Source organism: Acipenser ruthenus, chromosome 5, assembly GCF_902713425.1.
Source record: "Acipenser ruthenus chromosome 5, fAciRut3.2 maternal haplotype, whole genome shotgun sequence".
Classification (NCBI taxonomy): domain Eukaryota; kingdom Metazoa; phylum Chordata; class Actinopteri; order Acipenseriformes; family Acipenseridae; genus Acipenser; species Acipenser ruthenus.
In genome coordinates, this window is record NC_081193.1 from 20,136,621 (window position 1) to 20,157,982 (window position 21,362).

Genomic DNA, 21,362 nt, shown 5'->3' on the forward strand with positions numbered 1-21,362 from the left:
ATGAGAAAGATGTCACATTTATCCTACCAGTGCTCTTTCCAGATTTTGGGGGTCCAACAACTGCAACCTTGATTGGCACCATAGGCTTTGGTTTGGGTTGTCGAAGGTATTTGATGGGATGCATTATGAATTTGTCTCTGTTCTGCTTGGACGCAAAGAAGTAAATGAACTGGCGGTAGATCACAGGGTAGCTTGGGTTTTGAGGACCTTGTATCGGCTGAATCACAGCTCCTTCACTTAGCTGTCAAGACAATAGCAAATTATATAAATAAGTAAATCACTCTAAACACTTGATTTTCCAGCAGGAAGCCATTGGTATACAGTAAATGTATAATACCCATCTGTTAATGTACTTACATTTTTATTTGTAGACTCATACATTTAGCAATGAAAAGTTAAGCTTACAATAGTTGTTGACCACATCCATCCAAATCTTACCTTGACAGGGTCCCAGCAGCCAAAACCACTGGTGATTTTATATGAGGAGTGTAGAAGCTTGCGAGCTAGACTGAAACTCAGTGGGTAGCATTTCTCGAAAATAGCCTCTCTGTTCTCCACCAGGGGCTTCAGCTTTTCAAACAGCTGGAAGCGCACAATATGGGACATCCGTTCTGCCCTGACAGTGATCTTGGGTATATGATTTTCAAGCAACAATTCCTGAAACAGATGTAAAAACAGTTGTAAGAAAAGTACGTACAGTATGCAGTATACATTAATGTTTAATATACTTATCCTAGCAACCAATCGGAAGTAGAGGATGCAAACTGCCATAGTGCTTTGTATTATCAGTACCTGAACAGATTGAAGACTGCTGGTGTCTGACTGAAACCTCTCCCCTATTTCTGATTCCAATCGCTCAATGGCTTCACCCTCCTGTTCTTCCTCTGCATCGTCCTCATCCTCCTCTGGCGGGAACTCGTCCAAGAGGGCTGACTCAATATCATATTCCTCCGCCTCTTCCTCCACCTCCTCCTCCTCTTCACTGTCTTCCTCTCTATCCTTTTTTACCTGTAGAAAACCACAGGGGTTTGCATGGATGTTAGTACACACATACACATAAATCTACAGTGATGATAATGGTTAAACCTCCCCCTGCCATATTAACAGACAGTCTTGGTTCTGGATTTTCTCCATATAAAATATATGCATCCTGCCTCTTTTAATTTTTTAATTTGACACTTATTACCGGTACCGAAGGGATAAAAAAATATTAAAAAGACTAGTGAATAACTCGACACTGTCATTTCACATGACTGAACTTTACTTGACACTCTTGTTTCATTTGACTGACCTCTCACTGGAAACAGATAGTTCATTCATTCATTTGCAACTGCCAAGTGCAGCTGGTTACAATGAGTGAGAAGCGAAAAATGAGTTCTCGTTCAATTGGCTTTAAAGCTCAGGTTATTCAGGATAACAAGCTTGTCAGCAGAACTTTCAAAGTGTGTGTTTTTGCATGCGAAACAATCGACAACGCTTGATTTCTGTGTGAAACTGTAAGTAGTTTATTATTGTGTATGTTCACCAAGTTAATTCTGTATATACTTTGTTAACTTTTGCTATTTAAGTCGTCAAATTAGACAGTACAAGCCAATAATTAAAAATATAGTCAACAGTTTGTGCACAGTTTGTGGTTGGATTGTTGAGCAGCTGGTGAGCAATTTTTTCAATGGGCTCATACAGTTAATATTTCCTGTAATACACAGAAAAGTGAGGGTTTTACTAATGGTTGTATGACCGAATACATTTTCATTTAATTTGTTCTTGGTTTCCTAGGGGTGGGGTTTTAAGGAATGGCATCCATTTACTTCTTGCTTCCATAATTTGGAATATTGTAGCACTAAAAACTCAAAATCTGAAAATGCAATTTAAAATTAAAAACAGCATGATGTTGAGATAAATAATTTTGGTTCTACTTGCCTTTTTTTCTGCTTGTTCAGCTAAGAGTTCAGCTCTCCTTTTAACAATTGCTTCCTCCTAAAGTCGAGCAAAAAAAAAAAAAAGAAAATCACTATACAATCTGGAAATTGTATGACATTTAAGTTTGGATGGTAAGCATCATCAACAATTTAAATACAACTTTGGCATTTAAAAGATACAATTAAACAATAATAACATAAACTGAAAATCTGACATGATTATCTGAGTTTTTGCTAACTAACTTTTGAACATCAGGATTATTTCAGTGTAAGATGCATTGATACGACAGACAATGCCATTTTAGGATTTTTATGTGCAGTATATTATGTCTTCACCCTCAATTTGTTTTTCAATTCTTTGATAATCCTCTGTTTCTCCAGCTTCTTATTTCGTTTATTCTGCCATTTGGATAAGACCGGGGGCAACAAACGATGTATGATATCAGTTACTGCCAGTTCCATAATCACAAAGGTGTCTGGGAACAGACTGCGCTCCACCAGGTACTGGACTTCCTCTGGGCTTTGTGGAAATCCTTCCAATATAAACCCTTTGGAACTGTGAAAAAAAAACAACAACATTGCAATAGCAGCTTTGTCAGTCATAAATGTTGGGTGTTACTATTTACATAGAGTAGAATGGTGTGACTTCATACATTATGTAAGAATTGTCTTACTGCACAGCTAGGGGCTAATCACCTTTGAAGATCAAAGCACAACTCGGTCAACAGCTTAACAGAACTTCTTGCCATCGTACTTGCAGTTAAGGACTTCAGGCCTCTTAGATATTGTGCATTTTTAAGTAATTGTTTATTAGCCAAACACTGAAGCCCGCTAAACACAACCCGACTCAAGCCATCCCAACTCATCTCATCTGAGTATGCACAGATTTTGCGATCAGTTGTGCTCAGTTTTGGTTTGATGTTACAATTGAGTTTTTCACGACTGGGTGTCGCACACTGCTAAGACTGAATTAGACGGACCACAACTAGATCCTGGTGATTACTATGTATGCAGATTTAATTAATACTGCCCTGTACACATTTTTGTATTAACTTAGCCCAACATAGCGACCCTCGTATTATGCATGGCATCGTATAGTGATTAGACCACGGAGACAGTGCTGCGAGGCAACCAAAAAAACCGCTTAGCCTATTAATTAATTGACCATTTACACCGTGCAAACGTTTCAGGCAGTGTTTGACTTTTTGTATAGCTTGTCTACTACACTTTAGCCTGTGGTAAATAAAATCCAACCTGTTTATTTTTTATTTGACTTTGGCGTTTTTTTTTTTTTTTTTCTCAGCGTGTGGATCTAGGGGCTTGTGATTTGTGACCTACTGGAGATCGACACACCGGTTACTTCTGTTTTAGCGCAGTAAGAAAATATAGGCTGCCAGTAGATTGATAATAAAAAGGTAAATTGATAATTTACCTTTGATTAGTAAACGCCAAAAAAACCCTATTCAAATGTGCACATATCTGAAATTTTTTAATTCGGGACACTTGGAGCAATTCAAGACTAATGTATTTTTACCTGTGGAACTAAAGCTGTCAATATTCCGCCATCTTGTATGACAAGTTACATGACAAGCTATGTCACTTAAACCTGCTTCACCATTGGTTGACACCCTTATGACTAATTGGTCTCAGTCAGTCTTGGTCGGCAACCGCTGCACACAGACAGACTGATCACATCTGAACAAAACTGCGTCTGAAAAAGATTCAACATGTTCAATCTTCAAATCTGAAGACATCCCGACTGAAATGTGCATAATCTTGGTTTTAAGGGCACGCACACTGATACGATTCATGCAAACTGTGTACGGCCAGTTGAGATGAGATGAGTCGGGACGCCTTCAGTCGGGCTGTGTGTGGCGGGCTTAACAGAACTCGTTTTTAGAATGAGGACCTTTTATTAGAGAGGTCTCGGTGTACTGATGTACTGAAATTTTGACCAATCATTCATGATGATTTCCTCAGATTAAAGTGCAATGTTACCGGAAAGGTTCCTCCTCCCAGCACTTTGGAACGATCATGTCGAGAACCTCTGGAGGCAACGCCTCATTATCAGACAGGTAAGATCTGACTGCCTCCTCTTCATCGTTAAGCTCCACCTTGAGAATATCAGGACAGAAAATGTATCACCGACCACATCATACACATACTATGGCAAGCCAAATGATAATTTAGAGATATCTCAAATTGCATTAAGATATCTTGAAATATTTTGAGATATCTGTAAATCGTGCAGATATCTCTAACTCTTTAGGGTCCGCTCGATGTTAAATATCCCGCCTGCGACCTGGCTCTAACTCTTTTTTACTCAGGCACTGTGAGACGGCCTTGAATGCCAGTGTTTTGGAATGTTGCTCTGCGCTGAAGACAGACCTACCTCGGTGCAGTAAACAAACATTTTCACACAAAGTCTTTACAAAATAAGAGAAATGGCGACATCGAAGGCACAAGGATCTATTTTCTGATAAATATATATTTGTTTTTTTGTGTTTGTGGATCAGATGCACGAGACTAGAGCTGTTTAGGGTTACATTGCCCTGGTCGCCACCTCGCTGGCCAATCAAGCCACAGTGAACAGCCCCACCTTGTGCCACATGATCAGGGTGCCTGGGATGAATCACTTGAATGGGTTTTTCTTTCTTTTTTTTCTTTTTGTTTTCTTTTGCACATTTTCAATGAATACTTTTTTTTGGTTGCTTTTGGTCCCTTTTGTATATATGGCCATCATTTCATTATTTATTATCCAATTTGTTCAATTTATTTTTCCATGTTCCCTACATGTTGAAGTTTCATTGTACACTGTCAGATTTGAGCTGGCCATGCTAATTTGATATTTTTTACAAACAATAAATAATATTTTTTTTCTCAAGAGTTTCTCTTCTTCTGTGGTTTTTGTTATCTGTATTGAACAAGGTGTGTTTCAGACTATTTCACTTTTTTGTTGTTGTTATGAAAGCCTAGTGTGTGCACATTCATTTCATGTATGCCATGTACCTGTAACCTTTATAGTTAACGAGTTATAGCCACACATCTAGCAACAGTAAAAAAACAGGCGACAATAGCTGACCCTAAATGAATTTGAGATATCTGTAAATAAACCATTTTGTAGATAATGCTAAATGAACAGGAAATTATTTCGAGATATCTTAAAATGATTTAGTGAGATCTCTAAATGAACAGGAAGTTATTTTAAGATATATCGAAATGATTGAGGTATCTCCAAATGAACAGGAAGTTATTTTGAGATATTTTAATGATTTAGAGATACCTGTTTAAAACATGCTTTCAAAAGTTCTTAACAAATTGATGCAATTGTAAGTGTCGCAATTGTCGGCAGCTTTAGTACATCTCATTATAATTATATATCCCCTAAAAAGCCGCTAACAGCATTGCACATGTTTTGTACATTTCACCCTAGACTTCTGACTCGTTTGCAACTGGTTTGCAACTATTGTGACAGGCACAACACTTTAGTACATCAACCTGAGTTTGAAAAACTATCGAAGGAAGAGGTAAGGTAACGGATCTTTACCTCAGCTGGAGTTTCCTCTTGCTTTTCCTCAGACTTAAGCTCAGCAGGCAGTTCCAAACCTCGAGCGGCCAGCATGTCCACCAGGTCCTGGGGCACCTCCTCCTCTTCATCGGTGGCCTGCTCCTCTTCATCTGTAGGCCTGATCTTTTTCTGAGTTTTAAACATGATGCGCTCCTGCAGCCATTCTTTGAATTGGATATGGAAGATGCTCAGTTTGTTGGCCAGCCACTTACCATGGGTTGTTTTGCCAGAGCCACGTGCACCCAGAAGAAACACTCTCACTGGAGGGGCCTGATCGAATAATGGTTAATATTGGGGGAAAAAAATTAAACCTATTAAAAAAGGACAGATTTATCTACTATCTACCTATAATAAAAAATGACATTTCATGTCAATTTTTGGGATGTAAAACAAAAAATAGTAACTGGTTGAGTATCACATCTATATGCAGTAAAACATTATAACAATAGTTTTAAAAATAACATGCAACTAAGACTCAATTTGAAATTGTATGACTATTTCATAACTCAAAACGATGCTTTCCATTGCTAAGACAGTATTAAAATTACATTGCAATAAAATATTATTCTTTGTCATCTTACTGTAAATCAAATATTTATTGTGGGTCTATATGCTTTTACGTAGTAATGTACAGTACAGGTGTTGAAATACTAAAAATTAAGTGTACTGGTTTACATTTTTTTGTCTTTTAAACCATTTACAATTCTATAGTTTTCATGATCGCTTACTTTGAGTGGTTCGGTCTTAGCCACATACACCTCAGGGTTGAGCAGGAAAGTTTCCCGGGCTTCACTACTAGAAAAATAGTAAACCTTTTCTTTATACTTGGCAGCATATTCATCAGTGCATGGAAACAATATGTTTTTCTCCTTGAGAGTTACTGGACAGAAGTGCTTGCTGTCTCCCATGTTCCTTTGTGAAGGGCTTTCTTTCTACATGAAAAAAAAGTTTACAAACCACTGTCAATATACCATTGCCTTGTCGTGATTAGAGTAAAACTAAAGAAAGGTAACAGACAAGTGTTTCCTGACGTTTCGACAATCTTTTTCCAAGTTTACTAATAATTTTCTTCAGTTTTATCAAATCTTTAATGTATCCAACTTAAGTAACTTAAACTCCACTGGTAACTTCAATTCCACAACAGTGCATTGGATATTACATTTCACCAACCATATTTTAATTAATGAATAGATTCATAGATTTTTTTTTGTATCAATTTCTGATCCTTTTTACCCTACTTTTTCTACTCAATTTGAAATGTTTCATTAACCTGCACTCCAGTGCTTTTACTAGGTAAGCCTCTTGGGACACAACTACTGTATATATTTTTGATCCCAAAAGTACAACAAATGTTATACAGTATAGCATAATATAGTGATACTGTAAATGCTTTCTTTCACAAATATTGAAGTTCTTCCAAAAGGTTATTTAAAGCTCACCAGCTGATTTCTTTAGGTCTTGCCCAAGGAAGAAAAACACAGCTCCTCCCATAGCAATCATAACAAAGTATGTAAGAATGCACCCTTGCTTGGTTATTTCTTGTTTCTATATTTTTCTGTGTGACCACCCATAACAACAGGTCAAAAACTAGCAAATACAAACATTGACCTAATTACAATTCTTTTGATATCTGACCTCTGCCTCGTCTTTGCCTTCTTCTTCCTCTTCTTCTTCTTCTTCCAAGTTCTGCTCCTCAGCCTCAGCAGCTGCCTGGGCATCTTCCTCCTCCTCATCCAGATCCACCCCTGTCATCTCCCAGGCTTTGTACTTTAAAGGCACTGTCGAGGTACATGTGCTGTTAGATCTCACACATCTAAGGACTTTCCCACGGACCTCAAGTAGTGAGTCAGCTGGCTACATGAACTTTGATCCAGAATTGATCACATTCTAATACTTAACTGTCATCATAAGACTTCACCAGTGGTGCAAAACTGTGGCCTCTAGATGCATTCTAATTCAGGTTTTTGTTCTAATGATGTCCTAAATGAGATCATTGACCCTTAGCTACTTCAATTAACTAATTTTGGACCTTCTTGGAGTAAAGACCTGGACTAGAATGGATCTCGATGGCCACTAGACTAGTACCTCAGTACAAGACAGTTGTAAAACTGGGTACAACAACAAGAAGCAAGTATTGGCATTTTCATACTGTTATGTCATGCAACCTTAATGTTTTGAATTGCTTAACCTGCTGTACTGTATTGTACTGTATGTCTAACCACATGCTTTACTTGACTGCGTACAGTATAGTACTTTGAGTTACTTTAATCAAGAAAAGTTAAATTATAATTGTGTTATTATTATTACATTTTATCGAAGTTAATAGAAGCCATCAAAACAATTGCAAACAACGACTACAGAATAGTTCCCTCAGTTTAGCTTGGGAAATGTTCATGTAGTGAATTTCTTGCTTTAAATAACTGGAAAATATGCCTGCAAGGACATGTCAAGGCCACAGCTTCTACTTACTCTCAATTTTGGTGACTGCATCACTGAGTAAAGTCAGAGGGGTTTTCCCAGCAATCTCCAACAGTGTGGGCATGACGGAAGAGGTTCCTGCTAAAATGCTTTCCATGGTCTGCCACTCCAATATGAAGTTCTTCACCTGAAGTTTGTACTTTTCCATCTCTGTGACCTCTGGGTAACCATCTTCCAAAATCGGGGGCAAAGTAATTTCTAGGCATAACGAAGTTAAACTACAATTATAAACTATAATTACTTCCTCCAGAACTTTTAACACTTAATTATAACATGGATAAAAAAGCAGACAATAGTAACTTTTACTAGTACGTTTCAAAGTAAAACTTTTAACTAAATAACATTTATTTTAATGCCACTGTCATACTTTTCCAATCACATTTCATTCCCTTGTTCAGTCAGCATAAAGACCTTCAATCTTCTTTAGCCTGGTAATGATAAAGTGATTGTAGCTGGCACAATAATTTCACATTTCTTACCTGTTGTGCATTAACATGGTCTCAAATGTGCAGTTTTGAATGAAACACACGTTATAGCAAACATGTATTCTATTTAAAACAAGATATTTGGTACTACACTAAGTTAAAGAAAGTGCTCAGGTTCCTGACCTGAATCTCTAGATTCTGTTTATTCTGAAAGTGAGAATCTAACCTGGTTCATCCTCAAGATCTGTTTCCACCTCAGACTTCGGTTCAACCTCAGTCTTGGCTTGCGGTTCCACCTCAGACTGTGTCTCAAGTTGTGAACTATCTGCGTCGGTTTGTGACAGGTTGTCATCTGTTTCTGATTGTGAATGTTCTTTTATATCTTGTTCTGTTGATATAAGCAAGGTAGTAGTAGTACTTTTATTTTTTTAATGTCCTGTATTTTACAAAGAGTAATGGACTTTTACCTTCTGATAACTCCTCTACTGCCTCAAGCTTGCCCTGCTTATCTTCCTCCGTCCTCAGCTCTGCTTCTCTTAAAGCCTCCAACTTTGTTTGTCTGCAATAAAACAGCACAAGTAACTACCTGCTCAAGATACTACCTGATCATGAAACAAAGACAGTGGGTGAGTTAAGTGAGCCACTCAGAGCAGCTCAGTGAAAGAGCCCAAGTAACGGCATGCTCAGTTCCACTCCCCCTGAGCAGCTCAGAGCTACAGAGCAGATTTAATCTATGATCTGAGTGAGTGTTAGAATTCTCGCTCTGAGCTACTCAGTTACTTAACGTACCAACTGTATCAGTTAAAGATGGTGATAAGATGGTGATACATCCATTTTATTTTATTGTTTACCAAGTCCAGTGTTACAAGTATTACATTGCTCATTTTTCATTTGTATTTGAACATTTGATCAATAAAGTCTATTCAAAGAAAATATAACCATAAACCATGCATATAAAAATAGAACGCTTAAAGGAAATTGGAAGACATTTATATGATGTATAATGCCAATGTTATATTTCATTTTGACTGCAAGTTTTGTAGTGCCTTGTAGAAATTATGCTTCAATACAAGAAGGACTTACTGTCTTTCCCTTGCTTCATGTACTCTCGCTGTTCTTTCTTCCTTCAGTCTTTCCAAAATGGCAGAATTAATCTGATCCTGATTCAGTAAATAAAGTCTTCTAAGGAGATACTTACCTGGAAAAGACAAAATATGGTTATCAAATCATGGTAGTTTTATACATATATGTGTGTACTTTTTCTTTAACCTCTGCAGTCATGTATAATAAGCAACATCTACATTGATTATACAAAGCAATAATAGTGATCCAAGTTGGTAAAATCTGAGGTGAAATCTGTGTGTTATACAAATGAGGGAAACTGTTGTCTCCAAGTACAGCATATAATATTAATAATGATACATGTAGTGCCTATACCTCTAATTTAGGAGTGCCCAATCACAGTATTGGAAGGTAAAATGAAATAATGAACTAATTTGATAATTAATCTTTTATTAATTTGAATGCACTTCTTATATGGTGTTAAGATGTGTACAAAAACAGAGAACACGCAGTTTCACTGAAACAACTAAGAGGCCCTAAGTAAGAAAAGAAGACTTAACAGGATGAACCATTGGTACTTCATTATATTTCTTGTTTTACTAAAGCAGTTTCTATTGCTATGTCCTTAAACTGGATTGGGGTACCTACCATCATCTTCACTGTCTCTCAAACAGATTAAACAATCAGGCATAAGTCCCCTCTCCTGCATCAATATCAACTGAGCTTTGCTTTTTGGGAAGTTATCCAACACCCATCCTCCTCCAATTGGAACTTCGGTACCTCGTTCTTCACTAGTCTAAATATAAAAATGCATGCAATTTGGATTACTTATCTCACCCAATTTAAAAGAGGTAATAACCAGGCGTCAATTTTTTTTCTTACCTTTCAAAAGCGTTACAACTTTCTTCCTAGTCCTTATCATTTTTCCCTCAACCAAATAAAAAAGTGCAGGACTTGCAGGAAAAGCTGTAATGCTGACCAGAGTTATTTTTAAGCCTTTGTTATTACCCCTTAAACATAACAACACAAGGCTTTATAAATCTAATACTTACTGCCAACTTCAGAATCAAAAACACTAATGCCCACTTAAAGTAGTTGTAGCAAACAAAACATTTCCATAAATCTTATCTGTCCAACATTTACATTCGCTATATAGGTCTCAAATGTGCAGTTTTGAGAGAAACAAATGTTACACATTTCCAAAACAAGAAAAACTGTCACTGTACAAGGTTAAATAAAGTTCTCGGTTTGCATTCCTTACTCAGGAAGTACATTACTGTTTCACTTTCTTAGTCATTTCATTTTAGCAGCATTTTCAGGGTCAAGGCAGGTTAGGAAACCTGGTTAATGACAGCAAAGAAGTGTTGAAGGGGTGGAGACCATATAAATGACCAAGGAAGTGCAAGACAACTGAATGCATGGCTCACAAGAAGAGGTGTGTAATACCAGGTATCATGTTCGAAGTGAAAATACACATTAGATATAAAATGTGCTTGTTTGCACGCCTATACAGCGACTGGCGTGCACATAACGTAAGATTTAAGGAATGATTTTAAGAGTGCTTTCTGAAAATGAACTTGGCACACTTAGATGAGCACTAACACTCAAGTGTTGTTTCTGAATATGGCTATAAGGGCCCCCATTTATCTTTAAGTACCAGAGAAAAGACACATTTTCTAGTATTAATGTCATTTACTGGTAAGGACTGTTCAATTAATTTCAGAAAATGTGCCTTTAACCTAGCATCGATTGAAAATAGGGCTCCGTAATAAATTGATGAGACTGTTTTAAATTTTACAATGAGGTAAGCCTTTGAGAACAAGCCTATTTGATGTTATAAGAGTATAGCAGTATTATTATTATTATTTATTTATTAGCAGATGCCCTTATCCAGGGTGACTTATAATTGTTACAAGATATCACATTATTTTTACATACAATTACATTATTTTTTCCACATTATTTTTACATACAATTACCCATTATACAGTTGGGTTTTTACTGGAGCAACCTAGGTAATGTACCTTGCTCAAGGGTACAGCAGCAGTGTCCCCCACCTGGGATTGAACCCACGACCCTCCGGTCAGGAGTCCAGAGCCCTAACCACTACTCCACACTGCTGCCCAGTGTAGTGTCCATGCACTTGGACAACGTGTGATGCGCCAGGGAGAGGCCAAATGGCAGGACACAGAACTCAGAAAGTTGCCACAGATATAGGAAAAGCTGCTCTGACTGCTCTGAAAGCTGCTGTTTAAATTACCTGAATACAGTTGTTTGAGGTTCTGATAACCTACAAGTATATGAATGGAATTAAAAATTGTACCCAACGGGTGATTTTTTTAATTTTGTAATTTACCTTGCATTCACTCAAGTGCAACGGCAGAATTAAATATTGGAACAGTTAACTTTCTGCAATAGAGAAACAGTTACAGTGGTGTTGATAACTTCCTGACCTTGCATGGAATAAAAATAAAATTTACCTGATGGATGGCCTTTTCCAGTGTATCTATATAGGCTTCAACCGAAAATGTAATCGGAAGCTGCATCTCATTCTTGATGACTTCATCTATTAAAAAAAAATAAATCTGTGTGTAATGTCTTTAGTGCTCCAGCTTAAGTCTAGGTTATTGGATTTATTGATGTATACAAATATTGTTTTGTTCTTACATTGTATACATAGTTTTATATATCCATTTTTGAAACAGTGAAAAAGTATCAGCAGTCATCAGTCAACATCACAGTACCTAAGCACCAGAAAAATTAATTTCTGACTCAAAGTGGCCATACAGTGTTTCAATGTTTATTAAACAAATATTTTAATCATTTTGAAGTCCAAATGTGTAAGTTTAATTCTTCTTAAGCAAGACGTTTATTATCTATTATCAAATTGTATGGGATAGTTTGTGATGGGGTGGTTCATATACACAGTTGAAGTGGAGACCACTTTAACCAGATTATTTTAGGTCAACTAAAACAATTAAAGGAAGACTGAATTTAAAGATACTGTTGCACAAGAAAAAAAAAACTCAGGCTTTTTATTAACAAGCAACTCAAAATATATCTTACCTTTCCAGACTGGATGATATACTATTGCTTTTATTTTCAACGTCTGTATAATAAAACAGTACTGTAGGTTCTTTGTGTGACAAAATAGCAGGATAAAGTATTTACTGGATACATAAAATAGATGTTGACTGTAAGCACATCAGAGACACCATCTCACAACAAAACAGCTCAAGAAAACAATGCCTGTTTTTTAACTCAAAATATATCTTACCTTTGTTAAGGTAAAAGCACTGCCCATTACATGATGTACAAGATATACTATTGCTTTGGATTTCAACAAAATGTAATGTAACAAATTAACTGCTGTTTATTTTTTACCCCTTGCCTAGGCATAGACATAAATAGTATTACTATAACCCAGACAGACCACAAAAAAAGCTAAAAAAAGCCCCCAAAAAAATCCAGATTGAAATACCAACACAAACAAACCTTTTAAAAAACGATATGCTAGTCGCCTCGCCCTGTTTCATGGACTTGTGCACATGGACATAATGAATAACCTTATAAAAGGATACAATACAGACCTAATATGAAAACATAAAACTAAACATACTTTTTTTTAATTATTTTTTTTTATAAATGATGCATGTTTTTGGAAAGTGTGAGGGAGTGGTTCATTCCAACCCTCACTAAAAACAACAGAAGCTAACTTTGCTGTTTCATCGCTGTTTTAGAAGGACTGAACAGTGATACAAGGACTGGTACAAAACATTACTGTACTAACTGCTTGTACTTTTAATTTTGAATTGTACATTTAAACCATATGTCACATATTGCAAAAGTATGTAAATCAGTGTATTTACCGGTAGGAAGGGGTGTTGGTGTTGTTGCCGGGAGACCTGTGAAAAAAAAAGAAAGAAAAGTTAGTAATCTGTGTAAACACAGCAAAATGTGCATATTCTTTTAGTGAATGGGTGCACACTTTTGTTGGAAGAATATTCCAGGAGGGGTTGTGTTTTAAAATACAAAATACACAGGGAGAATTCAAATTTAGTGGTACCGGTATAGGAAAATACCTATGTTAGAAATATTAGTAAACAGAAAGAAATGAAAATCTAATGGCCATCGAATTGTGCTTTATTTGTAAAGTATGTAAATTACAAAATATTTTGAAATAATTATTCCCCTCTCACTTGGATGAGTTTAGAGGGCAGGGCTGATGGTAGTCAGGTGTAAATAAGCTCACCTAGGCAGCAGGGGGTTTGTTATTGTAGTTTGATCTTGAAGTAGTGACGATGTCAACTCTATAACTGTTTTGATGTTTGGAGAAGCTAAAGGCAAGCTAATCCTTTGTTAAAGCCGAGTTTAACCCTATTAATTATCTATTGTTTTTACTTTTGAAGAGCTCTGTTTATTTTGCCACATCTATCCTTGTTTTGTTTTTTTTGTTGTTTTGATAATAAAAGTTATAATATTGTATCTTCCATCTAGGACTTCTTGCCTTGCTTTCTGCTCACCATTACTGCAACTGTTCGGCAACCTCACAGAAAGTAAAGCCTATATCTGATTTTCAAAGTGCTCTGCTCTGCTCTCCTCGCCTCCGTAACTGTGGCAGAATTTTATGTTTTTCAGTGTGTGAGTTAAGTGTACCGTAACCGTTTACTGCACCATTTTCATTTTTTACCAAATGATGAAAAACTCACTGAAACTGACTGGAAACTTACTTTGTTTAAAACTTTTTTCACTTGATGAAACTGATTTTGTATCTCCCTGTTGCTCATCTGGTATAGTCGATACACCATCTGCATTTGCTGTGGGACATCAAAAGAGAAAGTTGATATCTTGAAAGCTGAAATTTTCATATAATCATATAACTGTGTTTATAAAATGACTTGGAGATTTCCTGCTTCCTGATTGACTGCTAACAATCCAATGCCTTTGGTTGCTTTGCCACAATGTATATATGGTACAAGTGATTGTCTCTTAACTTACTCCAATAAGTAGGGAATGGTCCTTCAGACTTCAGTTTTCCATGACTCAAGACAGCTAAGGTCACACACTCCGTAATGTTCCTTAATGATACACACTAACTCAAAGATTAAATATTATTTTCATTTTATTTAGACAAACAGGACATTTAAAAATTCACGTCCACGACGCATTTCGGCTTGAACAAGTCTTTGTCAAGTGGTAAAAATGTATTTGTGATTTATTATTATTATTATTATTATTATTATTATTCATTTCTTAGCAGACGCCCTTATCCAGGGCGACTTACAATTGTTACAAGATATCACATTATACACATTATACATTATTTCACATTATACAGTTATCACATTATTTTTACATACAATTGCCCATTTATACAGTTGGGTTTTTACTGGAGCAATCTAGGTAAAGTACCTTGCTCAAGGGTACAACAGCAGTGTCCCCCACTGGGGATTGAACCCACAACCCTCCGGTCAAGAGTCCAGTGCCCTAACCACTACTCCACACTGCTGCCCTGCACGATTTACACTATTCCATTGTAAATCTTAAACTGAAATTATTTGAATTAATGTATTCACTAAACATAATCAATTCAGCTTCAGATCCAGTCCATACCATCAAGATGTCATCGATATGTCATTTCCAGAAAAGCGTGTTTTGCAAAGGAGTGTAGGAGGATCTGTCATTAATAAACAGGCGTTCCCAATATCCCATATATACATGTGCATAGTTAGGTGCAAAGGATGACCCCATTGCTGTGCCTTGAATTTGTAAATAATACTTTTGTTAAATAAAAAATAATTCGATCTTAACACAAATGTAGTTAATTGTAACAACTACGATAACAATGTATTGATGACATCTTGATGGTATGGACTGGATCTGAAGCTGAATTGATTATGTTTAGTGAATACATTAATTCAAATAATTTCAATTTACAATGGAATATAGTCAATCACAAATACATTTTTTAGATGTACTAATTTCAATAAATTGCAATGGTACTCTAGACACTTCTGTTTTTCCTAAGACAACTGATAGTAACACGATTTTACATGTGAAAAGTGATCATCCAAAACACCTAATTTCTAACATACCTTGTGGGCAATTGTTACATTTAGAAACACATTTGTAGTAACTCATTAGATTATGAAACTAAAGCATTGGATATGCAGAATCGATTTCGATCTAGAGGTTATAATAATACAACGTTAAAATTGGCATACAACAAAGTGGAACAACTGAAACAAATAGATTTAATAGAACCCGTTAATAATGACCAACCAAAGAAAGAAAGAATGATGCTTGTAATGGAACACAATCATATCTCCAATGAAATCCAAAAAATCATTTTGAAACATTGGAGTATTTTAAAATATGACCCTAATCTGGGTGTACTATCAACTATTCTGACGAGATTCTGTTTTAAAAGAGGCAGAAACATAAAAGATTCAATTGTTTCTTCTGTGTATCATCTCCCAGTGACAATTGGCTAACGGCAATTAGACATGGTAATTATCGTTGTGGTAAATGTGTGCAATTCTCCAATACTCTTAATACTAAGTATTTTAACCATCCACATACAGGTAAAAAAAACAAAATACAAGGTTTCATCAATTGCAATACAACTCATGTCATTTACATACTTAAATGCCCTTGTGGCTTAGTATATATCGTTCAAACGAAACAAAATTTAAAAACAAGGATAGCGGAACATAAGGCAGCTATTCGCAATAATAATTTTAGACTATGCAATTGCTAGATTATGAATGTAATTGGAATGTTTTGATATATGTGAGTGGTTGGCTTCTACCTAAGTGCTGTTTGATTTTAATTGAAAAAGTATGGGCTAGTCATCTATCAATTAAATGAAGAGACGAAATAAGTATTAACAAAGTGTTGTATTAAGATTTAAACTTGCCATTAACTTGTTAATTGATACTATGATTGAATGTAATTAACGATGACCTGTATAAAGAGAGTTGCTGCTCATATTTGATCATTGTATTCACCACCTGACGAAGACTCGTTCGAGTCAAAACGCATTGGGGACGTGTACTTTTAAATCTCCTGTTTGACTAAATAAAATGAAAAGAATCTTTAATCTTTGATTTAGTGTGTATCATTAAGGAACATTACGGAATGTGCGACCTTAGCTTTCTCGATTATCCTGAGCGATGGGAAACTGAAGTTTGAAGGACCATTCCCTATTTATTGGAGTAAGTTAAGAGACAATCACTTGTACCATTGACTTTTACCTCACTGTGGTCAGCACCTTTGTATACTGAAGCATTGTTGTGCACGAAAGGATACATTTTGACTTTTGATATATATATACTGAGCATCAAAAGAAACTTGACAGATCATTTTGCAGCATCTTCATGATTGTTAAATAAGCAGAATAAAAAGTCACTGCACTTGCTCTAAAACACAGTTTGTCATTTTTCGATCACATCTAGTGAATTTTATCCAAATATAAGTGCTAAGTTTCTTTTTATGCTCAAATATAAAAATATAAGTGATACGTTTCTTTTGATGCTCAAATATAAGTGATACGTTTCTTTTGATGCTCAAATATAAGTGATACGTTTCTGTTGATGCTCAAATATAAGTGATAAGTTTCTTCTGATGCTCAGTATATAATAAGACAGCAAATGGGAACGATGTTAGATGCCATCTGTTTTACGCTACATGACTGGTATGTACAGTAATCTACAAAACCGAATGTTACACTGGATGCTGATGCTTTGACACAACATGCTTGGTGTGAAAGGATCTTAGCTGCTTCAACATCTCCTGTGGCTACAGGACACAATCCAAAAGCAATCGTTAGATGGACCCTTTCTGGCAAGCAGTCATATGTGCTTTATGAATACGGTATTACGAGCCACATTCACAGAGTGCAGCAGACTAAATAAGAGCATTGCAGACATAAACATGTATCAACATGCTAAATAAAATCTAATATTTCACTAAATTACCACGGAAAAAAAATGTTTTGTGATTTCATCTGAGAAATAATTCATTTCATCTAGCTTCACAAAACAAAGCACGTCTTATCAGGGGCTTCAAATGGATGAAAACAAGGTTCACTTCATTTTATCAACAAGAAACTAATGATAAATCCTTTAAAAAAAAAAAAAAAAAAAGAAAAAACTACAATGATAGGGCAGTAATGAGAAGTTCCACTGTGGTTTTCCTTGGACTTACCTGTCAGGCCGTTTATCACCTGTTGTTCATGGTTCTCCATCACCTCTCCAAGTGCAACAGGCAGTGTCATCTCTGTGACCTTCTTCAGGCTCTTCTCTCGCTCTTCAGTCAGCAGGGTCTGGATCAGCTTCTCCATGTCCACAACCTTAATGTGTGGGGTAAAAAGAAATGCAGTTACATTTTACATATTATAATTAAGATATTTTTATAGGCCTTGTAATATTTGTTAGATTTGTTATTGTCAATGCAGCTACATACCGTATTCCCTCAAATTTAAGACGCAGCCCAAATTTCCCACCCTCAATTTGAGGAAAAAATAAAACAATGAAATGCTACAAACTTGTCTATTAGGCATATTGGTAAAGGATATTGTATATTGGTAAATTAACATGCCTTAACAACAACAAATCTCTCCTAGTCATCATCCTCTGAGCTGGAGGAGTCCTCTTAATTACTTGACTTCACCCAGACAATGACTCCCACTTCTTTGAAAATGGCTGCCTGTATGTCATGGATTATTTGAGATTGGGCAGTAAAGTTTTTATTTGTCTTTTCTCGGCAGTCAGTCACGTTGCTGTTTGTGTACTCGGGCGTCACATCTTTTGTTGCTGATTTTAATACACGCATCACTATACTCGAATTTAAGAGGCAATTTTTGGGAAGAAAAAATTGGTTTAAAAAGTGCGTCTTAAATTTGAAGGAATATGGTAATTTCTTCTCACATGGCATAGATATGTTCCTTGAGAGAACAGCCCTAAACTAGTTAGTTTTATTCTATATATATATATATATATATATATATATATATATATATATATATATATATATATATTTAACATTACAACATTAAAAATGCAAATATATTTTTTTTAAAACAACATCTTTAATTTTTAGTCTTATTATTTGGTTATTCTGTGGTCATGCAAAATGTCTGTATGTAAATTTCAAATTCCAGTAGCATGTAAACGGTTTATCGAGAATTCATATCTAGAATACTCATATTTCAAATATGCACTGTATCTAAACAAACTGAATGAGATGAACACTGAATGAGGGAGTTAATCTTTTAACAGGATATATGTATCATTTTACCAGTTTCTGTGTTCACTTATAACTACCTTTGCACCGTATTTTTCTGCAATTAAATTGCAAAGTGTTGTTTTTCCTGAGGATGGTGGTCCCACAACCACTACTTTACAGGGGGGCCTAGGCATGGGGGGCAGGAGGTATGGCCGGGGGTTTGACATAAATTTGTCCATGGCTTCTTGGGTTGAAAGCACATATATTTTATCCAGGAACCTGTAAATAAAATGTAAGAATAAAAACAATAATTTAAATAAGCAAATATGTGACATACATCACCTGTAAATACATATGTATAAGCAAAAATGTAAATGTGATATTCTCAATACCTTGCACTAAAGAACTCACAGTACAGCACAATTAGATAAGTGATTCTCCACATATATGTAAAAATGTAGTGCGACATATAAACAGATGGCCGCAAAGACAGCCTCCATACAGTGTACTCCCAGATTCTGATATTCTGTTTATCTTGTGTTAAAGAATGTCCTTTTCATTACAGTTGGATAAGCATCTTTCTTGGCTGAATTTAATTTGCACTCTTCTTAACCAATAGTATGAACTACTTCTTTTCTGACACTGTGTGGTTATACAAACCATGCTATGTGGAGTAGTGGTTAGGGCTCTGGGCTCTGGACTCTTGACCGGAGGGTTGTGGGTTCAATCCCAGGTGGGGGACAATGCTGCTGTACCCTTGAGCAAGGTACTTTACCTAGATTGCTCCAGTAAAAACCCAACTGAATAATTGGGTAATTGTATGTAAAAAATAATGTGATATCTTGTAACAATTGTAAGTCGCCCTGGATAAGGGTGTCTGCTAAGAAATAAATAATAATAATAATAATAATAATAATAATAATAATAATAATAATAATAATAATAAATGCTTTTGGGCCAGCTGGGCTGATGCTCTGATTGAAATACATGACAATTTGGGGAAAAGTAAACCAGCAGTGTTGTTGTAGGAGGAAGCATGATTTGGATACACAATGAAGCCAAGCCAAATCTTCTTTCTTAAGCTAAATGCTTCAGAGTTTTTTATTCCCCAGCTGATGTATGCCATGGCATGAAATAAATATATAAAAATGATCTAGATTGAAAGAAATATACTGCTGTGGTACGTGCAATACAGCACACTACTAAGGTAAAGTAATGCATTTAATATAAACACCACAATGTACTATGTAACCCTTAAATACATAATATTCTTCATAAATATTGTCATTTTAACATGTTTTAAGAGGGTTTAATATTAGGTGAACCATTTCAGGAAAGAGTTATGTTTATAATTCACCACTTCTTTCTGACATAACTGCATGTTTCTATTTTAAATAAAAAATGCACAGAGGCTTGTCCTCATTTGACCCACGAATGACATTATCATCACTTTCTCATTTAAATTACAAAGTATTGGTAGGGTGTCTATACTGTCTTAAAGATCATGCATTAAGAGGGATGAAATGCAATTTACCCAACAGAGAAATTTGGTTTTCCCATGATGATGTGTCCTTGTTTCAAAGCTACAGGGCAGGCCCGACCCCACCGACTCCTTCGCCACCTGTATCTTGGAGCCACCATATTACTGGCTGAAAGGGTTCTCAACAGCTCTTCCTGTGTGCAAAAACAATGCAACAGATAGCGCTAAATGAAATGCCTGCCAAGTAAATGCATATGACTACTGACTAAAGAACTATTGCAAATACAATCACTTCCACTAGCTGGCACTATTGAGACATACACAATGTTTTTAAAACAGACTTAAAAAATACAGTTTGATCTTGTAGAGATTGTATAGAAATAAAAATACAAACATTTTATGGTTATAAATATTTGATACTGCCCATTCCACTTACAGTATCAATCTCCTCTTCCTCAGACTCTAGTAATCTGACTGCCACCGCCACACTTCTCAGACCCATGGACTCCAGTCGGGATATTACTGACTGCCAGGAAATAAGCGGTTTGACAATTTCATAGTGGCAATGGAGAAAACTGCCTAAGCTAGTACACAGTAATTTATTAAGCTATATTAATAAGACATTCTTTATCACATATAGTCAGAAAGCATGGCTCATTTGGTTACATTTCATTATGATTTCCATTACATGAGAGTAGATGTTAAAACTTCATGCTGATTTGAACTCGGCTCTCAGCAAGATAGCACCAACTAAGACGTAGCTTTACAGTAAACTAATGCGATCCATATGTGTCTCCATCCATTTGCGTTTCCTTCCATATGATGATGTAGATATCCTTCTGTCTGGTGTGAATGGCTGAAGTGTAATGCTGGCTCCAGGGATCAGCTTACTGCCTCCCAAGTGCATCAGCACACACAACGGCTGCGATGCTGGCTCCGGGGATCAACCACAGTGCGGTCTCCCCAGCGCATCAGCATGACAACCGTCTGGATTGAGCTAAGTAGGGTACATCTCTGGGGTCTTCAAGTGGGCACCTTCCATCCTCGGTGTTTCATCGACTAGCCCACAACACCTCAAGAGGGCTCGACGGTGATTCTGGTGTCCCAGCATCACCCCCCTCCATCCCCCACTCAACTCAGCCCAGCTTACTTACCTGTACATCAGAGTTTCTTTCTTTCAATTGTGCTTGAGATCCACAGCC

General features: G+C 36.2%; 1 protein-coding gene across 1 annotated transcript in view; it reads right to left on the reverse strand.

Annotated features, from left to right (window-relative positions):
- The window catches only part of ak9 (adenylate kinase 9), a 40,489-nt gene that overhangs the window by 8,509 nt on the left and 10,618 nt on the right, over positions 1-21,362 (reverse strand). The window contains exons 10-30 of the mRNA XM_034003459.3: positions 20,597-20,686; positions 20,215-20,354; positions 18,779-18,959; positions 17,661-17,805; positions 14,183-14,269; positions 13,322-13,357; positions 11,933-12,018; positions 10,101-10,248; positions 9,474-9,588; positions 8,858-8,949; positions 8,617-8,778; positions 7,957-8,163; positions 7,123-7,265; positions 6,216-6,419; positions 5,467-5,757; positions 3,918-4,033; positions 2,256-2,475; positions 1,921-1,977; positions 793-1,008; positions 439-657; positions 28-241 (exon numbers count right to left, since the gene is read on the reverse strand). Coding sequence (XP_033859350.3) covers positions 28-241; positions 439-657; positions 793-1,008; positions 1,921-1,977; positions 2,256-2,475; positions 3,918-4,033; positions 5,467-5,757; positions 6,216-6,419; positions 7,123-7,265; positions 7,957-8,163; positions 8,617-8,778; positions 8,858-8,949; positions 9,474-9,588; positions 10,101-10,248; positions 11,933-12,018; positions 13,322-13,357; positions 14,183-14,269; positions 17,661-17,805; positions 18,779-18,959; positions 20,215-20,354; positions 20,597-20,686 — 3,169 coding nt within the window. The remainder of the gene's footprint in view (positions 1-27; positions 242-438; positions 658-792; positions 1,009-1,920; positions 1,978-2,255; positions 2,476-3,917; positions 4,034-5,466; positions 5,758-6,215; positions 6,420-7,122; positions 7,266-7,956; positions 8,164-8,616; positions 8,779-8,857; positions 8,950-9,473; positions 9,589-10,100; positions 10,249-11,932; positions 12,019-13,321; positions 13,358-14,182; positions 14,270-17,660; positions 17,806-18,778; positions 18,960-20,214; positions 20,355-20,596; positions 20,687-21,362) is intronic.